The 21,896-nt window shown below is 36.9% G+C and overlaps 1 protein-coding gene across 1 annotated transcript in view; it reads right to left on the reverse strand.

Moving 5' to 3' along the window:
• Positions 1-657: 657 nt before the first annotated feature.
• Positions 658-21,896, reverse strand: part of LOC118740413 (protein Aster-B-like) — a 57,204-nt gene continuing 35,965 nt past the window's right edge. Inside the window, exon 7 of the mRNA XM_036471934.1 lies at positions 658-1,944. Coding sequence (XP_036327827.1) covers positions 1,909-1,944 — 36 coding nt within the window. The 3' untranslated portion in view covers positions 658-1,908. The remainder of the gene's footprint in view (positions 1,945-21,896) is intronic.

A 21,896-nucleotide genomic window follows, 5' to 3' on the forward strand; every position in this document is an offset into this window, starting at 1 on the left:
GTTTAAATGAAGTGCCAAAATAGATATTCAGGGTTTTAGGGTTAAAGTTACAGTAGAATCACAGGGCCTACTATGCAATACCACCTCTTTCTCAGGGGTGCCTAGATTATAAAAGCAATATCTAACGGAAGTTAACCTTCAATAAAGCAGAAGCAAATGCAAAATACTATAGTGGTCCTACTAAAATGCATATTTTTAGTGACTTAAAAGAATTTCTCATTGCACTTAATGGATTGAGTACCCGTTATTTGGACAATGCAGGAGCGGTTACCATTTGTGCTAAACTAGGCCACTCCCCACTGATGATATCCTTTCGCTAAACTGACTACTTAAACACCTGACTATTATTCACCTGCAAATCATCAAACACGAGAGGTCCAAATTGCTGATCTCAGTCAAAAGCGATTATAAAGACGTATTTTTTTAAGACTTACAAACCCACGACTAAGGAAATTGAGAAACAACCATATGAGGAGGAACATCCTGGCGTTTTGTTAACCACAAGAGTCAAGCAACCAAACTCAAAGAAAACAATTGTATCTGCTTTCGCTGGTAAGCCGAACTGACATCCATTTAAAAACTGACCACAATAGAGCTTCAAATAATTATTTTTCCAACTCGCAAACACTTTTAATTTTTAATTCCCTTATTATTAATATTTTTTAAGTAATGCTATACAAATTTTGATTGGTTTTTACAAAAATAGAAATGTACTTAAAATATTATAAACACTAATATTTGCGTTGCTCTATGGAGGCCCAATTATCAGACAGCAAAGCCAATTTTCTTAAGTTTGAACCAATTATGTTAAATTTTGTAAACGTTTTTTATGTGTTCCTTTGCCTTTTTACTGCTGGCTATTTTTTTCGTTCGTTTGAAAAACTTCCGCACAGTTTTTAAACCCCAAATCTCAAGCTATTGGTTTCAAAGCCACTGTTGCTACGGCCATAATTGGACACTGACTCCATTTTAACAAACATTACAAAGTGTCTTTTTTTTTGCTAATTATTTACAAATATTCAAAATATTTTTACAATGCCGCATGGTGATATAACCATAATAATACCTTTTGCGTTGAATTTTTATAGATGCATACATACCCACATTTGCATCTGTACAACAATAGCTCATAATAATCTTTGTTTGTTTATGCTTACATAATTTTTTTAACTAAAATCTAAGCAACAAATTGCACTTTATCTTTATAATAACTTATAAACAAAATTTTAGCTTGAACTAAGACTAAGTAAACATAATTTCAGCAAGCATAGCGTGCAGCGCAGCAGAACAAATAGAAAATGTGAAAGGATTAACGCAGCTAGGATAAATTTATATGCGAAGAACTCATAAAAGGTTTACAAGTTGATTCGGACATCGCTTAGCACTCACAGTCAATTGCTTGTAGCTTTTGATTTTGAAAATTTACAACAAATCGTACGACTGAAGGAACGGTAACATCCATTTGTTAAATTGAAATGTCGAATCCTGGCAATTAGCGATCGTCTTGGTTTTAAATACATATCGTAGCTTTGCTGCAAGATTGTCATTTGCTAAGTATGCAGAAATGGCCGCCACCTATTTAATACATAGCTGTACCGATTAACAATACGTAGGTCAATAGAAGATAATGTGTCTTCCTTTTTACCATGAGGGCGTTTATAAACTCTTAAACTTTAAAGCCGATTTTCTCGAGTTTTTCATTTTTTTATTATGACACTCTTGCAGCAAAGGTATGATAAGTACATACATATCTAAGCATACTTTATACTTTTACACACATATATGCATATGTAAGTATGTATGTATATGTTCATTTATTCATTAGAGCCCTAACAATTGTAAAATTGTGTAAATTTGTCATATTCTTCTCTTTGTAGCCACACAAGGCAATTTTTTGTTGGGAAATCTTTACCGAAACATGAGTGCGGCCAACGTTCGTTCAGTCTGAAATGATACGCAAGAAAACGTTTATTTTTGTTTAATTTTAATTAATTCGAGTCCACTTTAGTCAACATATACATAAGTATGTATGTATGTATGTATGCAGGAATGGGTTAACAAGAATGGCGTGTGGTTGTGATGAAATGAAAACTAAATTGATAAGATGCGAGAAGCTGTTTTTTGGCAAGTGATCGTAATAAATTAAAGTGCAATTAGTTACAGTTTTAGTATAATTAAAGATGAACATTTTAAAGTATACGAAAATATGCGCAAATCCAATTTTTGTTTATCGAGAATGTGATAGTACAATGTACGTATATGAGTTTGATATTTCTTTTCACACTTATTTGAGAGATGTGATTTGCAAAACAGAACCAAATCGCTGGGCCAATTTCGTCGGACGGAGTGATGGCATCGGGTGATATGCGCATTAGCTGATTGACAAATACAAACACGAAAAGAAGTCTAAGTTCGGGCGAAACCGAACTTTATATACCCGGCGCAGCTATCAAATATCGTCGTTTCAACTTTCTCTGAACTACCTTGGCATGATAAGTAGGGGTGTTTAATCGATTTCAAACGTTTTCGATAATATGCAGAGTTAAAACTTAATGATATAAGTGAACCTAGTTAGGCACAAATCGATAAAGTGGTTACCGAGGTACACCTTTGTAGTCATAAAGTGGGCGGTGCTACGCCCAATTGCTAAAAGTCCATAGCAGTTATTTATTGTTAGGAGATTGTTGTAACTATTAAATTGGAGTAAATTAGCGTCCTCAGTTAGTGATATATCGGAGTTTTCGTATTTCTGAAGTTAACCATTATTCGGGAAGCGGGTGTAATTTTAGTCCGACTTTAATCATTTTCAACAAATTGCTTTTCCGTAGCAAGGTTATTAAGTGCACGGAGTTTGGTAGAAATTGATAAATCGGTTACCGATATACACATTTGTGGTCATAAGTGGGCGGCGCCACGCCCATTATCCAAAAATTTATAATATATAGTCTAATTTTTTGATAAGTGGTTATTGTAATCATCGCTTTTAAGTTAATTAGCTCTAGTAGTTACTGATTTATCACAGTTATCGTGTTAAATTTCCGTTGTATGGCAGATGGGCGTGCTTATTGCCCGATTTCTAAGATTTTCAACAGATTTCTCGATCGGCGGCAGTGGTAACATTATAATTAAATATGTTCTCTCCGTATTTCATCCGACGCACTTCGTCGTTGCTTTGATTGTGTGCAATTTCATATACTATGGCGACAAATGTCAGCTCTGCTTTGACATTTGTAAAGTAAACGAAACAAAATACACGCCAACAACAATGAATCGCTATACCCCTCAAGAACGCGGAATAAGTATTTCGATTTTTTGCGGAATAAGTATTTCGATTTTTTGCGGAATAATTCATCGGTGATGTTCGTGCAGCGTGAATTTAGTCGCGTATTTCCCGTTCGTCGTTTTACAGATAATTTTTGGTGAAAGACTTGAACATATTCCCTTACAGCGTGCCTTAGCAGTAAGCCGTTGACCTCACCAAGCGGAATTATTTCTTCATGGGCACCGACAACGACAGCAGACCCTTGCTCAACGACTTTCTCTTTTTTTAATTGGATGAATTGGGACTAAAGAACATGTAGTTCCCACATTATGTAGCCCAAGCCATAACCGAAATTCCGAGTGCTGCATTTCCATGTGGTCTAATCTCTCATTTTAGTGATTAGTGCTGGCCGGTAAGATCGCCTGATTAAGTTGTGTTCCAGATTTCTTTTTGTAGGGTTTCTTTAAGTCACGCTTCTATGTCAACAATCCTCAGACTCTTGAAGATTTCAAAGAGTAATTACAAACAATTGTCCCTTAATTGAAAGGAAATGGCATCAAGAAAAGTATTTTATAACAACACTACTTATGATTGGTACAAACGCAAGCAATTGTATTCTTCCAAATACACTTCGTGATTTTAAGACAAGTACCTTATTGATTAAGAGATGTGGACAAATAATTGCAACAGCATATTTACTCGGTCTGAATATATATGAATTTACAGTTTATACTTTAAAAAGATAGCTATGATTAAAATTAAATGTCTACTTAACTATTGGCACTCTCCCTATAATGATTGTTGAGATTGTAAAAACTAGATTTTTATATACTTATAGAAGTACTACTGTTTGATAATTTAACTAAAACTTGGTCTAAAAAACATTCATTACAGGTACTTCTTTCCTGTTTGTCTTATCTCATCCAAAAAAATACATCCTTGATAAAAGAAAAAACTTATGATTATTTGACATTGTATAAATATTTGAAATATTTGAGTTCTGGAAAGAGCGACAGAAAATTCCATAAGTTGGGCACGTATGGTCATCACTTCTGGCGGCGACCACTTGGCCGATATAATTTTCTCGGCTCAATGGAAACAGTTAGGACATCAAATAAACGCTCTCCAACAGCCCAACCAAGCAAAATTTTTAATTCATAAAATAATTGGAGCCAAAGAACATCGAATCCCAACTTTTGCGCAATCTTTTACGCTTCTTTAGAGTAGTGCATTGACACTTTTTAATGATTATATGGAAATGACTACTAGGTATCTAAGAACAAAGGAAATATTGGAAAGAAAGCAAAGGTGGGTTTGATGGAAACAACGAAATCGCAAGTGATACTGACATTATTCCGCATTCGTAAATCCCATTTGGAGGGGATGCGGTTGATACCCCAATTGGAACGTCTGATAGCAATACTCCTCAATTCCCAGTACTTTGCGAAGCTTCTCTTCAACCAAAATTTAATTTCAGTGGGAAAAAACTCAGTGATTACCAGTTCTGCTTTATACGCACATTGCACTTGCAGTTTGTAATTTGTAATTTGATATTCAAATGCGTTCGATTACACATAAAATATTTCTAAAAAGAACTAATTGAACGTGGTAAAAAGCAATACAAATACAGTCATGACAATTTTGGAACTTAAAACTGAAAGAAAACGTGGATTACTTCGTAAGATGCTTACCCATTTTCCCAGTGGGTTCATATCAACAACAATACATATCTCAATTCAATAGACAGATACTCGAAATTTTGTGTTATTCGAAAACTAGAAACTAAAAATACGTTTTCACGAGCAACAAATTTCGTAATTTGGGCACTATTCTCAATTTCTGCTTGAAATTTTGATAGGTTTCTCAATTTGGCCATAGAAAATAATTTCAGCTGAAATTGTGTTTGAGTCTCAGTTTTGAAATTGAAAAAAAAAATCTTTCCTAGCAACTTGGAAGTTTTATAACTTTGAATGATTTCTACGTCGAGAAATTTAAGAACAGTTAGCACAGTTGACAAACCAAAATAGGACTTTGACCAATGTTATACAAGTGCCCGAATACCAAACTCAGACTATTAATAAGGCAATAACATGTCCTGAAACTTTAGATATTATCAAATCCTTGCCGTAATTCTCTGGTAAATCTTATGTGAGTTGGAAGGAAGCTGCAAAGAATTCAATGAGTTTGTATATAGAAGGAAGTAGGAAGTACTGCGGGGCACTGACCATTCTTCGAAATAAGGTATTGGGTAATGCAAATGATATTCTAACCAATCATGGCACTGTTTTAAATTTAGAGTTAACATTCGCTAGATTAGATTTTACTTACGCCGATAGACGACCAATTCATGTAATTGATCGGGAAATGAGCATATTAAGACAAGGATCGAAAACTTTAATAGATTATTATAACGAAGTTAATCAGAAATTAACATTACTAATTAACAAAACTATAATGACACACGCACGAACTCGGAAATCACAAAGCAATTGAGTGAAACTGCTTTGAGAACTTGTATATCGGGTTTAAAACCCCCCTTAAATGAAATTATTTTTACACTGTCTCCTACCGATTTGCCAAATGCCCTTGCAAAGGCACAGAAGCTGCACTCAAATCAAATGCGTTCATAATTCGCAATACATTTTTCGAATACATATGCAACGGAAAATAAAGGTTTCCATAATAATTTTCGAGGTCCTAGAAATAACTACCAGAAGAGAGGAAATCATTTCCAAAATAATTTAAGATATGCTCAAGCGGGAAATAATCTGAACACAAATTTCCCGAAACTTGCACCAATGTATACATACGTCATCCAATAATGTGGCATATGGACAACAAAAACCATTTGTTTATAACCAAACACCTCAACCAAGAGTTTTTCCAAGTCAGCAACAAAATGCTGCTGCAAAAGAATGGCAGTTTAGTCAACCAGTAAAAAGACATCTGAATTATAGTGGTCAACCGCAGTTGAAGGCACAGTGTATAAATAATTTAAATGAGAATAATTTTTTAGAATAAATCTCCACCTGTCCTACATACTCCGAACGGACAGGCATCTTGGAAGAATAATTAAGATATTAATAGACACTGGTGCAACGAGTTGTTACATTAGAAAGGCAATAGATAACATGGTTCGACCATCATAAATTTATATCATAATGTACATACATCTGTTTGGATTTATGGAAACACTTTTTGAAGTAGATAATTTGAAAAGTTGGTAGGAGTCAGTTTTTGAAGCAAATTAAAGCCAGATTCTATATGGCTAAGGCACAGCTTGTTTATGGGGATAAATGTAGAGAAAAATAATATTTTTTAAACATGGATGCAGATAATCCTAATGAAGGATTTTTAGATAATGAGCATAGCTTTATACCGCACAATTCAAATCATTCATGAGTAGATTAAATATAGAAATCTTCTTTTGCGCGCCAAGACATAGTACTACGAATAGGAAAATATAGCGATTTCATTCCACAATAATTGAAATTGCTAGATACAATAATACAAGAACATAATCTGATAAGTGATATAGAATCAATAACTAGAGCAGTACAACAATACAATAGATCAATACATTCAGTAACAGGAACGCAATCGTATATTTTATTTGTTTAAGTTACTTGCGCTCACTTAAAGTATTTTGATGACTTGCGCTCATAACGACTTGTGTTCGCTTGAAATTACTTGCATGACTTGCATTCGAGTTCCACACTACAAGCATCCCTGCTCTAGTTGGAAGTTCGACAAGTGGCCAGTTCCAGTGTTTCCTATAAATGCAACTGCCGCCTTGTCATCTTTCTCTTCTTTTCCACTGGCGTCCAGCAGGATAGCAGCACATCGTTTCAACCACAGAGGGATCTCCGCCTATCGGGACCTCTACTCATCGTACTATTAATTCGCATAATTATTTTTAGTAATGTGCGTACTTGTACATTTAAATACATTTAATTTTCATTAAGTCATTCGCTTCGCGAGTCTTCTAGTATTGTTAAATATTAATTCTTTCATTTCATTGAACGTTATTTAATAAGGAAGACCATTCCGATGTAAGTACTAAATTACAAGATGCACAGGAAAGACTTATAAAATTTCATAATAAGAAAAGATAGAAATAATTATATTTTTAATCAAATATTTTGTTTGGAAATGGGGAATAATCGCTGATTTGATCGACTATACTAGGGAAAACTACGTACTAATTTAAGAAGGAAACGCAGCGATTTTCGAGGAATGTGAATCGATTTTTTCATTTAACAAATTTATCTACATATGTATCTTCCGAAATATAATAGGAAGATGACCACGTGTCTGCGCTCCCATAGGAATGCAATGTTGGTGCAACGCAACTTTAGAGTTAAGGCTTATGGCGCTTTCTTTTCTATAAAACATGTTACCTTTTCATTGTCCCCACCTTAGTATGTATGCGTAGAAAAGAAAATGCTATTCGAGTTACATAGATGATTGTAGTTTTTAGAAGTCAGTTGAAAGGGCAATTCGAAACTAAACAGAGCAACGGGCTCCTCGAAAAAAATTATTTTTTTGGTTGCCACGATATGAAAAACTCTTTAAAGTACCGCTACAAAGGGACAGTTAAAGCACAATAAGAGTGCTGCCGAAAATTGTAAGTGAAAACAATTGCCGCCAATCCACGAACGTGAAAAGGAAAGTAAAAAACTCCTGGACGCCTATACACCGACGCCAACTAAAATAAAACACCCAATCTCCGGAAACGAGGCTTTTTTAAAAATTTTCTTAAATTTGGACTTGCATAAAAAAGCATATAAAAAATTTATTGTCATATATATACATATGTATGTACATATTTTTGAAGAATTAGGATATTTCATTACTTAAATGGAATAAAATAAATCCAAATCCAGTGGAAAATATATATATAGAAATAATTATTTGAGTTTTTTCTGGAAACTTTATTTTCTTAGCATTTCTTGCGTGTATTATCATCTTTTAAAGTAAATAAAATTAACGAAGTTTAAGTTTAAGTTAAGTTTTCGAAAAAAGAAAAATAAATCAATATTTTTTTTAACTGATAAAATAGAAAAAATTAAAAAAAAGATATAAAAATGACGAATCCAAATAATTTAATAAGGCCCCCTATGCTAGGGAATAACCCTACACCAAACCATCCATCCTCACCCAATTCCAATCCACAAGCTTCACCCGACTTAACTAACCTAATAAGGACGATGGTTACACAAACGATGCAGACAGAAGGACAGCATATAATTCAGAGGGTCCTGAATAATTACGCAAATCAGACTTTTACGGACCAGCTGATAGAAGAACGCTTCCAAAACAATATGAGTGAAATGGACAAAATCCCCGACGTAGTATGCTTTTACGGAAATCCTGCAGAGTTCAGCTCTTGGAAGAAGAGTGTTGAACGAATACTAAGAACTTACGAGCCTTCAAGCGGATATTTTGATATACTGAACGTGATCAGAAATAAAATCATGGGAATGGCGGATATTGCACTCGATTCTTACAACACGCCATTATAGAACAATCCTAGGGGTGAGAGCATAAAAATTCCGACTTTACTATTTCACTTGCATTTTTGGACCACCCTAATGTGCATATATGTTTCTCGTATTTATAAATAGATTCCCTGAGGAAGACGCGAATATGCGTCAAAACAAGTAGGAGGAAAATAAACGTTTATTCTATTTGTAATAAAATACCGAAAAGCTCCATACACAACATTAAACTCTCAGCTTAGTCGAGGAGAAATAATTATAACATACATGTATGTTTGGTTTTTGTACGGCTGCTAGTACCACTTTATATGAATTCGCTAATCTTCCACGCAAAAATCTGAAATGTGCTAGTCTTCCACGCAAATAGTGAAATGTGCTACTCTTCCACGCAAAATTCTGAAATGTGCAACTTTTCCACGCGAATAGTGAAATGTGCTAGTCTTCCACGCAAAAATCTGAAATGTGCTACTCTTCCACGCGAAAATCTGAAATGTGCTACTTTTCGACGCGAGTAATGAAATGTGCTAGTCTTCGACGCAAATAGTGAAACGTGCTAGTCTTCCACGGTAATTTGAGATGTGCTACTCTTCGTTGGGAGCGACGATATGTAAACCACAAAAAGGGTTGTGCAATTAATGTGAAAATTGCAGTAGAATGTCAGTTTCTTTTAATTCCAATTAACATCAAATTAAGTTATTTATTTTGTGCCAACTGAGTTGTATGTAAATTGTGTAAATTATCATTTCACGGTTGTGTACTCATGAATTGATGCGTTTTGAAAAAAAAACAGTCATTTTCGGTCAGGAACAATATTTGCATCTGCTGCATCAGTTGCTTTAGTTGCATAGACCAAATGCTGGCTGGGTACCTACATTGTGTACAAGTTAACGCAACAGCTTACAACAGCTCTGCAGAATTGACTTTTACCAACGGTTAGCAACTCCACACGCACATCCGCAGAATTGCTGACACCGCATTAACCAATTCGTTATTCGATCAACAATAATAATTGGCACAACAACGATTGGCCAATATTCGGAAATAGTGCACATGTAAGTGCAATGTGACTGATGGTCGACAGTAGATTTAATATAATGTTAAGAAACCAATTGTATTTAGTTCTAGGTTTAGATGCAATTAATAAAGACGTGATGGACGCGAGTCCCCACACTTTTTAAAAACCCGTTATTTAATAAAATAACTTAACTGGCGCCCGAGCAGAGACCACTTTGAGTTCGCGTGTCGGTTTACGTGAACAAAAAAAACGGACAAGTCGCCTGTCAAAACAGCCGAAGGACGGTTAGGAGGACAAGCAGCTTAACTGGCACCGAACCACTTATCAGCGTTGGAATCCGGTAGGATAGTAACGCACGCTTTCATTCGTGCGTAGAACAGCGAAAAGGACATCTACCCCGTCGCCAGGAAGTGCTAGGAGGTAAGAATAAAATAAAGTTGATTAGGAATTAAGTACTTGTAGTAAATTTTTAAGGAATTCGGAAAGCAAATTAATAAAATCATAAACTCTTGCAAACAAAAATAATTTAAGTGAATTTTAAAGAGAAATTTAAGAAGATAGTTGAAGATTTTCGCAATCTATACATGAAAATAATTTAAAAAATTTATAATTTAAGAGTGATAAGTGAAAAAGGAAAGGGAGAAAATTTTTTAATTTCAATCAATTAATTTCAAATTAAAAATTTGTTTAAGTTTACTAAATGTAAAAAAAAAATCGGGCTTGTACAGCGAATAACTGACACAAATCGAAAGCTGCGATCCACCACCTTCGGGGGGACCCTCCAGCTTACAACCAAAAAAAAATCTCTGCGATTTACCACCCAAGGGACCCTCCAGAGAATTATAAACTACAAACGAAAAATAACTAAGGGTTGTGCAGCCAATAAAAAAATATTTGAAAAACCGTGGGGTATTGAGGCCCTCAGGTTTATAACATAAGCTTAGCTCTGCGATCCCCACGGGGCACTCCAGGGTATAAAAGCAACTCTTCCTAGAAGAGGTGAAATGATTGAAATAAAAATTAAGTGCAAAGGCTGACACAGCCAAGGAGGAAACTTAAATTAAAACTGCCGAGGCTCGTGACCCCGAAAGAACCTCGGGCTTAGGTTATAAATAAGTACGTCCACACCCTGCTGGTCCTTAATGACAGTAACGGGTATAAAATTGTTGAAAGTAGTCCTGTGACCCTGAAGACCCTCAGGCAACTAAATAAATTAAAAATACCTAAATTAATAACTATGATGACGCCGCTGATACTTCACCTACTATCCTCACGTGAATATATCGACCGGACTTCATCGACTCATAACTCTAATCTCAAGAGAAAACTTAACCGATTATAAAACAAAATATCAAAGGTGAATAGGGAAAAGCAATATCGAATGGTGATTGACTACAAGAGGTTAATCACAGTGACAATACCAGACACGTATCTTAACCCGGACATAAACGCGACGCTTTGTAACCTCGGACAGGCTAATTATTATACTACGATAGACTTGACGTCTGGTTTTCACCAAATACCAGTGAAGGACTCAGACATACCTAAAACCGCTTTCTCAACGATGAACGGAAAATACGAGTTCCTACGTCTACCCTTTGGACTGAAAAACGCGCCAACACGCCCGCTATTTTCCAAAGAATGATTGACGACGTATTGAAACAATACATTGGAAAAATATGCTATGTCTATATTGATGACATTATAGTATTTGGAAAAGATGTGGACGAACATTTAGACAACGTAGAAAAGGTTTTTTCACGACTCTTAGAGGCAAATTTAAAGGTAAACTTAGACAAAACATGTTTTTTCGAAAAGGAAGTTGAATTCCTTGGCTATGTAGTTACTCCAGATGGTGTACGAGCTGACCCAAAAAAGGTGGAAGCTATAAAGATGATTTCAGCTCCCCTAAATCTGAAAGACCTGAAGAGTTTCTTGGGTATGACTTCGTACTATAGGAAATTCATTAAGGATTATGCAAAGGTCACAAAACCTCTGACCAATCTTACTCGGGGCGAAAATGCACAAGTTAAAGCTAACGCATCAAGAAAGGTACGAATCGAGCTCGATAGTAATGCCCTACAAGCTTTCCGCGATTTACAACAACTTCTGGTGTCCGCTGATGTCCTTGCTTTTCCGGATTTTGAAAAGCCATTCAACCTGACAATGGATGCATCAAACTTCGCTATCGGTGCGGTACTGTCACAAGGGACAGTAGGCGAAGATAAACCTATTGCCTACATATCGCGATCCTTGAATAAGGCAGAAGAGAACTACGCAACCAATGAGAAAGAGCTCCTCGCTATCGTTTGGGCACTCGATAATTTGAGGTCCTATTTGTACGGCGCCAGGAAGATAACAATTTATACCGATCATCAACCTCTGACGTTTTCCATGAGTAACCGCAATTACAACGCCAAGCTCAAGCGATGGAAAGCGCGGATAGAGGAGTACAATTGTGAGGTTGATTTATAAACCAGGCAAGACGAATGTGGTCGCCGATGCACTCTCCCGTCTCAAGACGGAAGTGAATGCACTCACAGATTCAATCGCCGCTCAGCCGCCGTGTACTGTAGCTGACGCGGCATCCGAAACAGATACTGCATCAGAAGGCACAATGCATTCCGCCGAGCAAGATGGTTCAGACCTCATTCCACACGTAGAGGTACCCATAAATGCGTTTAGGAACCAAATAATCCTAAGACAGGGGGCGGGTTGCGAGTGTAGTGAAGAACCTCATATGGGCTACAAAAGGTACTTTATTACTATGCCCGTATTAAATTGCGAATGTCTGGTGCCTGTCCTAAAGAAAAATCTAAATCCAAATATGATAAACGGCATTAAAATACCAGAAGATTCGATCCATGCATTGCAAAGGGCTTATGTTAATAATTTCAGCAGATACAAAATTAGAATCACGCAGCGCAAAGTGGAGGATGTTACGATTGCTGATAGGGTATTTAGCATAATCGAACACGAGCATAGACGTGATCATCGTAATGCTCGCGAAAATAGGGAACAAATCCTTGAAAAATTTTATTTTCCGGCTATGTCTAAACATATAAGGGAATACATTAGTCAATGTGAAACGTGTAAATTAAACAAATATGATAGGCATCCTTCAAAGCCGCTTATGCAGCCAACCCCTATCCCTAATTATCCGTGTGAGATCCTACATATTGATATTTTCGAAATAGAGCGACAGAAATACTTGAGCTGTATCGATAAATTCACAAAATTTGCGAAGCTTTTTCCGATAAAGAACAAATCTTCCACTCATTTGCAAACAAAATTAACAGTTTCACTGCATTACTTTACAGTACCACGAGCTTTAGTTATGGACAATGAACGGGGATTTTTAACCCCACTCATATTAAACTACATTAGATCCTTAGGAATAGAAATATATAAAACACCAACGCAACGAAGCGAAGCCAATGGTCAGATCGAGAGGTTACATTCTACACTGATCGAAATATATCGTTGCCTTTGCGCTGAATATCCTAGACTAACAACCAAAGAACGCGTCGCGATATCTGTTGATAGATATAATAATACAATCCATTCGGTGATTAAAAGGAAGCCCGCCGATGTTTTCCTTAACAGGACTGCTAGAATAAATTACCAGGAACTGGCAAACTTTAGGGAACACACAAATGAGGACATGAAGGCTCTTTTATTGCATGAGCAAGAAAATAGAAATGCAAGAAATAATAAAACTCGCTCGCCCCCTCGCAATTTCAATAGCGGTGATGAATTGTTCATCGCCAACAAACAAATTAAAAGCAAACAGAAACCTCTTTATAAAAAAGAAGCTGTCGCAGAAAATAGGAATGCGACTATTGTCACACAAAGTGAAAAGAAATTCCACAAATCAGACATAAAAAATATCTGAAGATATTAAAACAAAAAAAAAACATTATTATATAAAGTGGAGAAACATCCACAAATGAGACATAAATAAATGTCAAAATATTTACAAGCAACATTGGTGAAGAGACAAAAAACTCATGCATAGATCCTTAAGTAAAGCATTCTGTATTCGATTTGACTTAAAAACTTAATTTCGAAGTAATTTAAAGAAAGAAAGTTAAATTCAATTCCTGAAAAGAAAATTATTTACGATGTTCATTTTAAGCTATCTAGGAGGTAAAAGTAGGATTAAGTTAACAATTTCGAATCTAATTCATAGAATCTGCCTCTGTGCAACCGCACAAGCATACGTCGTATTCAACCTAGATTCTCCTGTTCTAACTGTTCGAGATGGGTACGGTTGGATAGTCAACGGACATTTCAAACTGGTCCACATGATCGACTTGACGCGCTATGATAAAATTTTAAATCGTCTAAACTATGAAACCTCAAGGATGAACGAGACCAACGCTATCACTGACGTCATCACCTATCAGATGGAGAAAACTCAAACTCCACTCGACGAGCTGAAGGGCCCTAAGCCTAAAAGACCCAAGCGTTCAATCAATTGGATTGGGTCAGCCTGGAAGTGGATTGCTGGCACACCTGACGCCTTAAGACTGGGATGAAGTCCTGCGGAGCCAAGACGCATTAGCAACCAATAACAACCACCAATATAAGGTAAACTCTGAAATATTCAAGAAAACTCAAGAGCTATTACAGGCTGTTAATGGAATCGCGACGGCCACGAAAGACATTTTGGGATGCAACCACCTGGCCTAAAGTTTCACAGGAAATAGAGCACAAGGTAGCGATCCTTAAGGAGGACGTTAACGAGTTGATTCGAGCATGTCAAATGGCTAAAGCAGGAGTTGTCAACAGTAGCCTATTAAATAAGGAGGAAATAAACCAACTAATAAGCGAAATCGAAGTCCTTCCGTACAGCAACGTCATCGAAGCCATCGAATATAGTGAGCCATCAATCTACACCAACGGCACCCTTCTACTATACGTCTTGTCCATGCCAAAAGTGGCGCAAACAAGGTTCAACCATTTAATCACACGATCAATTTTGAGGAATGGTCATCGACTCGACTTGAAGTACAAAACAATCCTAATGAACAAACAACAGACGTATGGTATTAAGGATAGCTGTCTACACCTCGCCACCGCTATGGTTTGCAAACAGGGGTCACTACATTTACTGCCTGAAGAGGGGTGTTTACCACGTCTACTCAAGGGCGGCCAAACAAGTTGTCGCTACATAACCTGCATGGAAACAACGGTTGAAGTACTCAAGGAAGATACAATATTCCTGGATAACTTCAACAGCAGCGTATGGTCAGGTAAAATATCTAAACACCTGTCTGGTCCCTACATTCTACAGTTGGAGAACGAGACGATAACGATCAACAATCAAACCTACTGGAGTACAAGCAGCTCAGGTGTGCAGGTGCTTCCATCCGTGTTGTCTACAATAACGAATAAGAGTCTGGCAGTGAACCTCGATCTCGTCCATGAAATGACGTCTGGAAACATACGACTTTTGGGTTACCTGAAGGACAAAACTAACTCGATTTCGGGACGGGTTATCATACAGTACGTTTAGTATTAGACTTAGTAGTAAGAAGTTAAGTGTTAATAAAACCTAAGTGAATTCCTAACCTGTCTGTGTTTCCTTTTGGGCGGCTGGCCCAATTAATTTTTTTGACTTATACGGACTTAACGTACGTAACTTTCATTTAATATTAAAAAAAAATATGTAAATATTTCTACTGAAACTTAACTTCGGTTTTAACAATGATGACGGCTAATGCCGATAATGTCTATTTTTGCGGTCAGATGACGGGGCTTGCCCACGCGGGGTTGCGCCTCCGCCGACTGAGGTGATTCCGCTGGTTCCTGCTCCCATGGAGACCAAGCCGGTTGAGACGGGGACTTTAGTGGTTAAAAGCAAGGCAGGGAATAAGTGCTCGAATGAGGTGGTCGTCAAGGATGTTGAGCCAACTTTGGCTGAGGGTTTATGAGCTCAAGCCCCTAAAAGGAGGAGCGTCGATTCTTCAAACACCCTCCGTCGACGAAATGGAGAAAGTTTCGAATAATTCGCGCTTCTCAGAAGTAGGGTTGGACGTAAGCATATATAAGGTTCTGGGACTGAGGAAGGTGGGACCTGATGCAGCAACGAATTTTGTTCTTGATGTAGTTGTTTTCTTTGAGTAAACATTTTTTTTTTTTTTTGGTATATTCTTGACAAAACCCAACCGCGCTAATACAAATAATTTTATGGTGAAAAACTGTCACTATTCGAATAATTTCGGTTAGTCGATTTTCAGACTACTCGATAGTGAGCGGTTAGACAAAGATGAACGGTTAGTCGAATGAGAGCGCTTAATTGAATAATTGCTATTCGACTATCAACCGAAGAAAAAGTTCCTAATCGACTAGTCTAAAAAGAGCTCTAGCTTCTAACTAACTAAATCAATACTATTCAAAATTTGTATATTAAAGTACAAATCGAAATGCATCTACAAATGCTTGTAGAAACTACATTTACAAGTGTAGAATTTTTCGCTGATAGCTACAAGTGTATGAAATAATATTGTGTTACAAAAAATTATAGAACTTGTAGCTACAAGCGAATCACTAATAACTTGTAGACTTGTTACAATTGTAAACTTTGGGTTACAGGCCCCAGGTCGTACTCTTGATTGCAGCCAAATATCCTTGAAATACAGTTTAATAAAATAAAAATTCCAGGGCTTTGAAGAAAATCACAAAACCAATATCTGAAAAAAGTGAGACAGTGGTACAATGACAAATCTATGAGCAAAGAGAGAAATGCTCGCACAAGCACAATTAAAAGTAAGTGCACTGGAGGCAGAACGATTCTTCCAGACAGTCACTACGGGAGATCAACATGAAAAATTTACACCAAAACATAACAGATGCAAATCAAACAAATTTAAAAACATTCGAAGCCATGCCATGTTTCAGTGGAGATAAAAGTCAATACAGATCCTGGAGGGAAAAGGCGTAGACATGTATGGAAAATATAGCAATTTTCTGATCACCCAAACTACTATACCACGTTTACAATCCTACACTCAACAATTATTGGAGAAGCAGCGTACATATTAATCAACCACAACACCAATCTGAACTCAATCGCAGCACTTACGCGGACCAACAACCACTGTATGTACTGCTCGAAGAAATTAACAAAATTACACAAGGAAGGCCCACACTGTCGGCATTCAGAAAAGCACTGAACCTTGCACTCTCGAGATGTCAGGAGAACAGGGACCTGATTCCATTTCAGAATATGCAAAAGAGACAGTCCGTACATTTATCACAGGACTCAACAGCAACTATAGAAGCGGCACATTATAGACTCACTACCCAAAGGAGTTATAAACTGCATATGAAATCGCAAGCACTCTCACCAGTATCTACGACCACCCAACAGAACACACAAAATCTCCAGGGAACAACTTCCAATGGCCTCAACAGCACTACGACCCATTCCGAGCAGATCAACAAGCGGAGAAATGCGAAGTAATTCATAATCACACTTGACCAACATTAACATCAAGTGTGAGTGATCAATTCTGACGGAGAAACCCATCAAATATGATGGGTCAATCTTGTCGGACAAAGCTATCAATGTTGATTATTTACAGCCATATTCCGGTTTTGCAATAAAATGACAATTGATCATCCTTCATTGTCGTGATTTTGTCATTGTCGTTGCACATTGGCATTTCTAACAAAAAATTACAAGCGAAAAGCTTTTGTCAACTTACCATGCATGGTGAAAAGTTCATTGTTGTAGAAACAGCTGGTCAACGCTATTATTTGCATAAAATATGAGCGGTGAAACACCAGAAAAGTGTGTATTTGTGCGAAATAGATAAATTCGTATATTTATAGCATTTATAAACATTTTAGACGTGCAAAATATGAGCGGACGACGCAGGAGCAGCTGCAATTTTATGTACAGTTTTGTAGGGAGCATCCGGAGCCGCTCGTCTTCCACAAGCACGGCTGCGCAAATAACTAAAATTTGTTCTGCCATTGAAATTAGTCGATTTTTATATTGTTTTCACAAATTTATTAAATCGCCGCACTTTTTATATCAACACAATCATACGTTTTTGCCTTGTCACCTGCCCAAAAGGTCATGACAATAAAAATGACAATTGGCAAGATTCGAGCTTTTGAATTTTGCTGCGAATACCAAAAAGCTGCAGTTGTCATTTTTATATCAATTGTCATCGCGGTGAGTTTTGTCAGTGTGGCGGAATAGTGCTATTAGTCAATGTTTACATCATGTACATATGTATGATAAAAACTCTTATGCTGAACTCAGTTGGTGTAAGCAGTGCAGATATGTGTTTATGGGTTGTAAGAATTTAGAAGAACTGCAAAACTTTCTGCAGTAATTATTACCTCTGGCACTGATTTGTTACCATCATTAAACGAGTGACGAAAATGTATTCCTTTTTCTGTACGGGTGAGAGATCATTTAATTAAGGTTTGCAGTATCACTGCCGACACGTACATATGTAAGCAATAACAGAAAGTGCAGTGAAAAGTGCAACATAGTGCCAGCCTTTGGCTACAACCACCTACATGTGTACACATGTTTGTATATAAACAAAAAAATAAAAAATAAAGTATTATTCGAATATTTAAAGAGTGCAGTATAATTCTCCAGCTGCAACTACCTTAATGTACTTATGTAGGTAAAAAGAAGGAAGTGCAATGCAAATAAGTTAGCACCAACTAAGTTGTAACTCAAGCTGACACAAAGACTATTGCGCCAAGTCAGCAATAAGGGTAATCAACAATTATTGGGAAACAGCCCAGACGCGCACTCAGCAAAATCGGCAACAACATCCGGCATGCGCCGATTCAATTAATGCAGCGGCCTAAATATTTGGCAACAACATCCGGCATGCGCCGACCCAACACCAATTGCTGACACAGGTAGAATTAGGGTATAATTAAGGGAGAATAAGTAAAATTAAGTTTAGTATTAATGATTTATTGATTGAATAAAGGTCTTACGACCAACAAAAAATCTTTTTTTTTTCCGACTTGTGCAAGCAAGCCGGTAACTGGCGCCCGAGTCAAATAAGCTCGGCGGCGTCTAGTGTTAGTTGTTGAAAGTGTTAAGAACGTTAAAGTGCCACAAATAAATAAAGACCTTTTTTAAGAAAAAAAGTGCAACAACAAAGTGCCACAAATTAAAGACTTTAAAAGAAATTTGCCACACTAAGGTGCCAAAAACAAATAAAGACTCTAAAAAGTGCCACAAAAAAGCACCGAAGAAAGAAAGACTTTGAAAAAGTGTGCCACAATAAAAAACGACTCCACACAAAAGTGAGATAATAACACTAAGTGGCGTGAAGAGGAACGTGGAACTTCCTTGACGCCCCAACGACAGCACGACACCAGCCGACCCGGAGTAAAAACAGCAAGGAGTAAGCAAGTGCTCCCGAGTACCGTAAAGAAAAAAGGATATCAGCACACTTACCGGCATAACTACCAACAATGCAGCTGCTACTAATGTAAGAAAAATAGATTATAAGTACTAATTACACCATATAAACCTTATTCTCAATTCCTAAATTTAACGAAATAAAAATAGTTAGAGAAAGAATTTAGATACACGTCTGAAAAGTGAAAAATTTAAATAAAGAAAAGTTGTTAAAAATAGAAATAAGTAGTGAAAAAGTTAAATAAAGAAAATTTTTGAAAAATAGGTACATAGTGAAAAATCTAAATAAAGAAATTTTTTTTTTTGAAAAATTGAAATAGGTAGCTAAAATCCAGAAATAACAAATTGGCTTGTACAGCCTATAAAACTAAATATTACTGAAGCTGCGATTCACCCCCTTCGGGGGGACCCTCCAGCTTATAACATAAAAAAAACACTGCGATTCACCACCCAAGGGACCCTCCAGTGATTTATCAACTAAACAAAAACCTAAAAGGATAAATTAATAATAAAAAATAAAAAACAGATAATAATAACAAAAGAAAATGGCAAATCAAAATAATTTAATCAGACCACCAGTGTTAGGGAATAACGCACCACCCCCACCTGCCCAACAAATATCCCCAGAAATAGCAAACATGATACGAGCTATGGTTTCTCAGGCTATAGAAGCCAGTGGGCCGGAGCTAGTCAGGACTACTCTAGGCAACAACAATAACCCCATCATAACAGATCAGACCATAGACGAGCAATATAGAAACAATATGGCTGAAATGGATAAAGTACCAGATGTCGTACGATCCTTGAGAGAATTCTCAGGAAATGCCTCTGAGTTCAGCTCATGGAAAAAAAGTGTCGAGCGAATTATGAAGATATATGAACCCTCAAGGGGCACCCCAAAATTTTTCGGAATTCTAAATGTTATCCGGAACAAAATCGTTGGGAAAGCGGATATAGCTTTAGAATCATACAACACCCCCTTAGATTGGACAGCCATCTCCCGTTGTCTGACCACCCACTATGCCGATAAACGCGACATAAGCACTCTAGAATATCAAATGACGTGCCTTATTCAGGGAAGAAGCTCTATAAACGAATTTTATCAGAAGGTTTATAGTCAATTATCCCTAATACTTAACAAAATAGGATGCATGGAAATTGGCGAGGAAGCAGTCCATCTACTAACGGACAACTACCGTGCCAAGGCCCTCGATACCTTCGTGAGAGGACTTTCCGGTGACCTCCCTGGGCTTCTGGGTATAAAAGAACCCAAGAGTTTACCAGAGGCACTACACCTTTGTCTAAAGCTGGAAAATCAAAGCTTTAGAGCACACCATGCCAACAACCAAGTGTTAAACGCACCATCAGACCCCAGACATCAAAGCTTCAACTCTTTCATTCCTAGACAACAACCCCCCATGGTAAGGCAGGTACAACCATCAAACTCACAATTTCCACAATCAAGATTTTATCCCGAATTAGCCCATATACCTCACCCTCAGCAAACCTATCGCCAACCAAATTATAATCCTCATAGCTCCCAGCAATACCAAAATCCAAATCCATACAATAGCTACCAACAACAAAATCCCTATAACCACCCTAGATATCCATATAACCAACAACCAAACTATCCTCCCCCAAGGCCACCTAAACCTCCTCAACCCATGGACGTCGACGAAAGCGTCCGGACAAAAGCGGTAAATTATGTCAACCGCCCTAAGCCCCAAGAAACTGGCAAACGACCACCGAATGCATCCATGATCAACCACCCCCCAGCGAAAGCTCAAAGGAACTTTCATATAAACACGGACGAAACGACCTACGATCCATACCATGAAGACCAGGATTATAACCAATAATTTAAATACAAATAACATAGTGTGGCATGTTGATTCAGGCTGTTCAAATCACTTAGTAAATAATAGGCACAGACAATTTAGATTTAAAGAAACCTAAAGGCTTAAAGGATTGGAAATATTCAGACAAAATGTTATGTGGGAAACAGGTATACGAATTGTTAGACATAGGGCACGTAAACCATTAGAGTTGGTGCATACCGATGTGTTGGTACATACTTCTTACCGTTCATCGATGACTGTAATCATTTTGTGATTGTGTATCTAATTAAAAATAAGTCGGATGTGTTTAAAAAATGTAAAGATTATTATTATTATACCACGAAACATTTGAATGGAGAGTATATTCTGTTTAAGATTTAAACCAAACTTTTTCCCCCTTAAACGGAAATAAGTGTGCATGCGAATAAAGGTGTACCCATCAGTAGGTAGAGATATTACGGCCAGCGAAAACTGGACCGGTAGGAAGCCAAATGTCTCAAATAAGAGAGATCGCAGGAGCGATACTACTACTGTGATACTATTTTATCCAAACAAAATACATGAGGAAAAATTAACGAACACCGAGTTACCGAGCACCAAGCTCGGTGTGAACACCGCTATTGTATAATGTTTTTATAAAATGAGTTTTAAAAACATACCTGTTAGAAAACTTAGTTCACAAATATCTTAGTGAGATTATAAGTAGACTGCGGATTTATAAGCAGAAAACGAAGCCTAAAAATATGTACCACTTAACTATAAACAAATTGTATACAAATTTATAAACCTTGCTTATAGTTATGTGGTACATATTTCTAGGCTCCGTATTTTGCATAAAAATCCGTAGACTAATTATAAGAAT

This window comes from Rhagoletis pomonella, unplaced genomic scaffold, assembly GCF_013731165.1.
Source record: "Rhagoletis pomonella isolate Grant_MI unplaced genomic scaffold, Rhpom_1.0 Rhpom_scaffold_00006, whole genome shotgun sequence".
NCBI lineage: Eukaryota > Metazoa > Arthropoda > Insecta > Diptera > Tephritidae > Rhagoletis > Rhagoletis pomonella.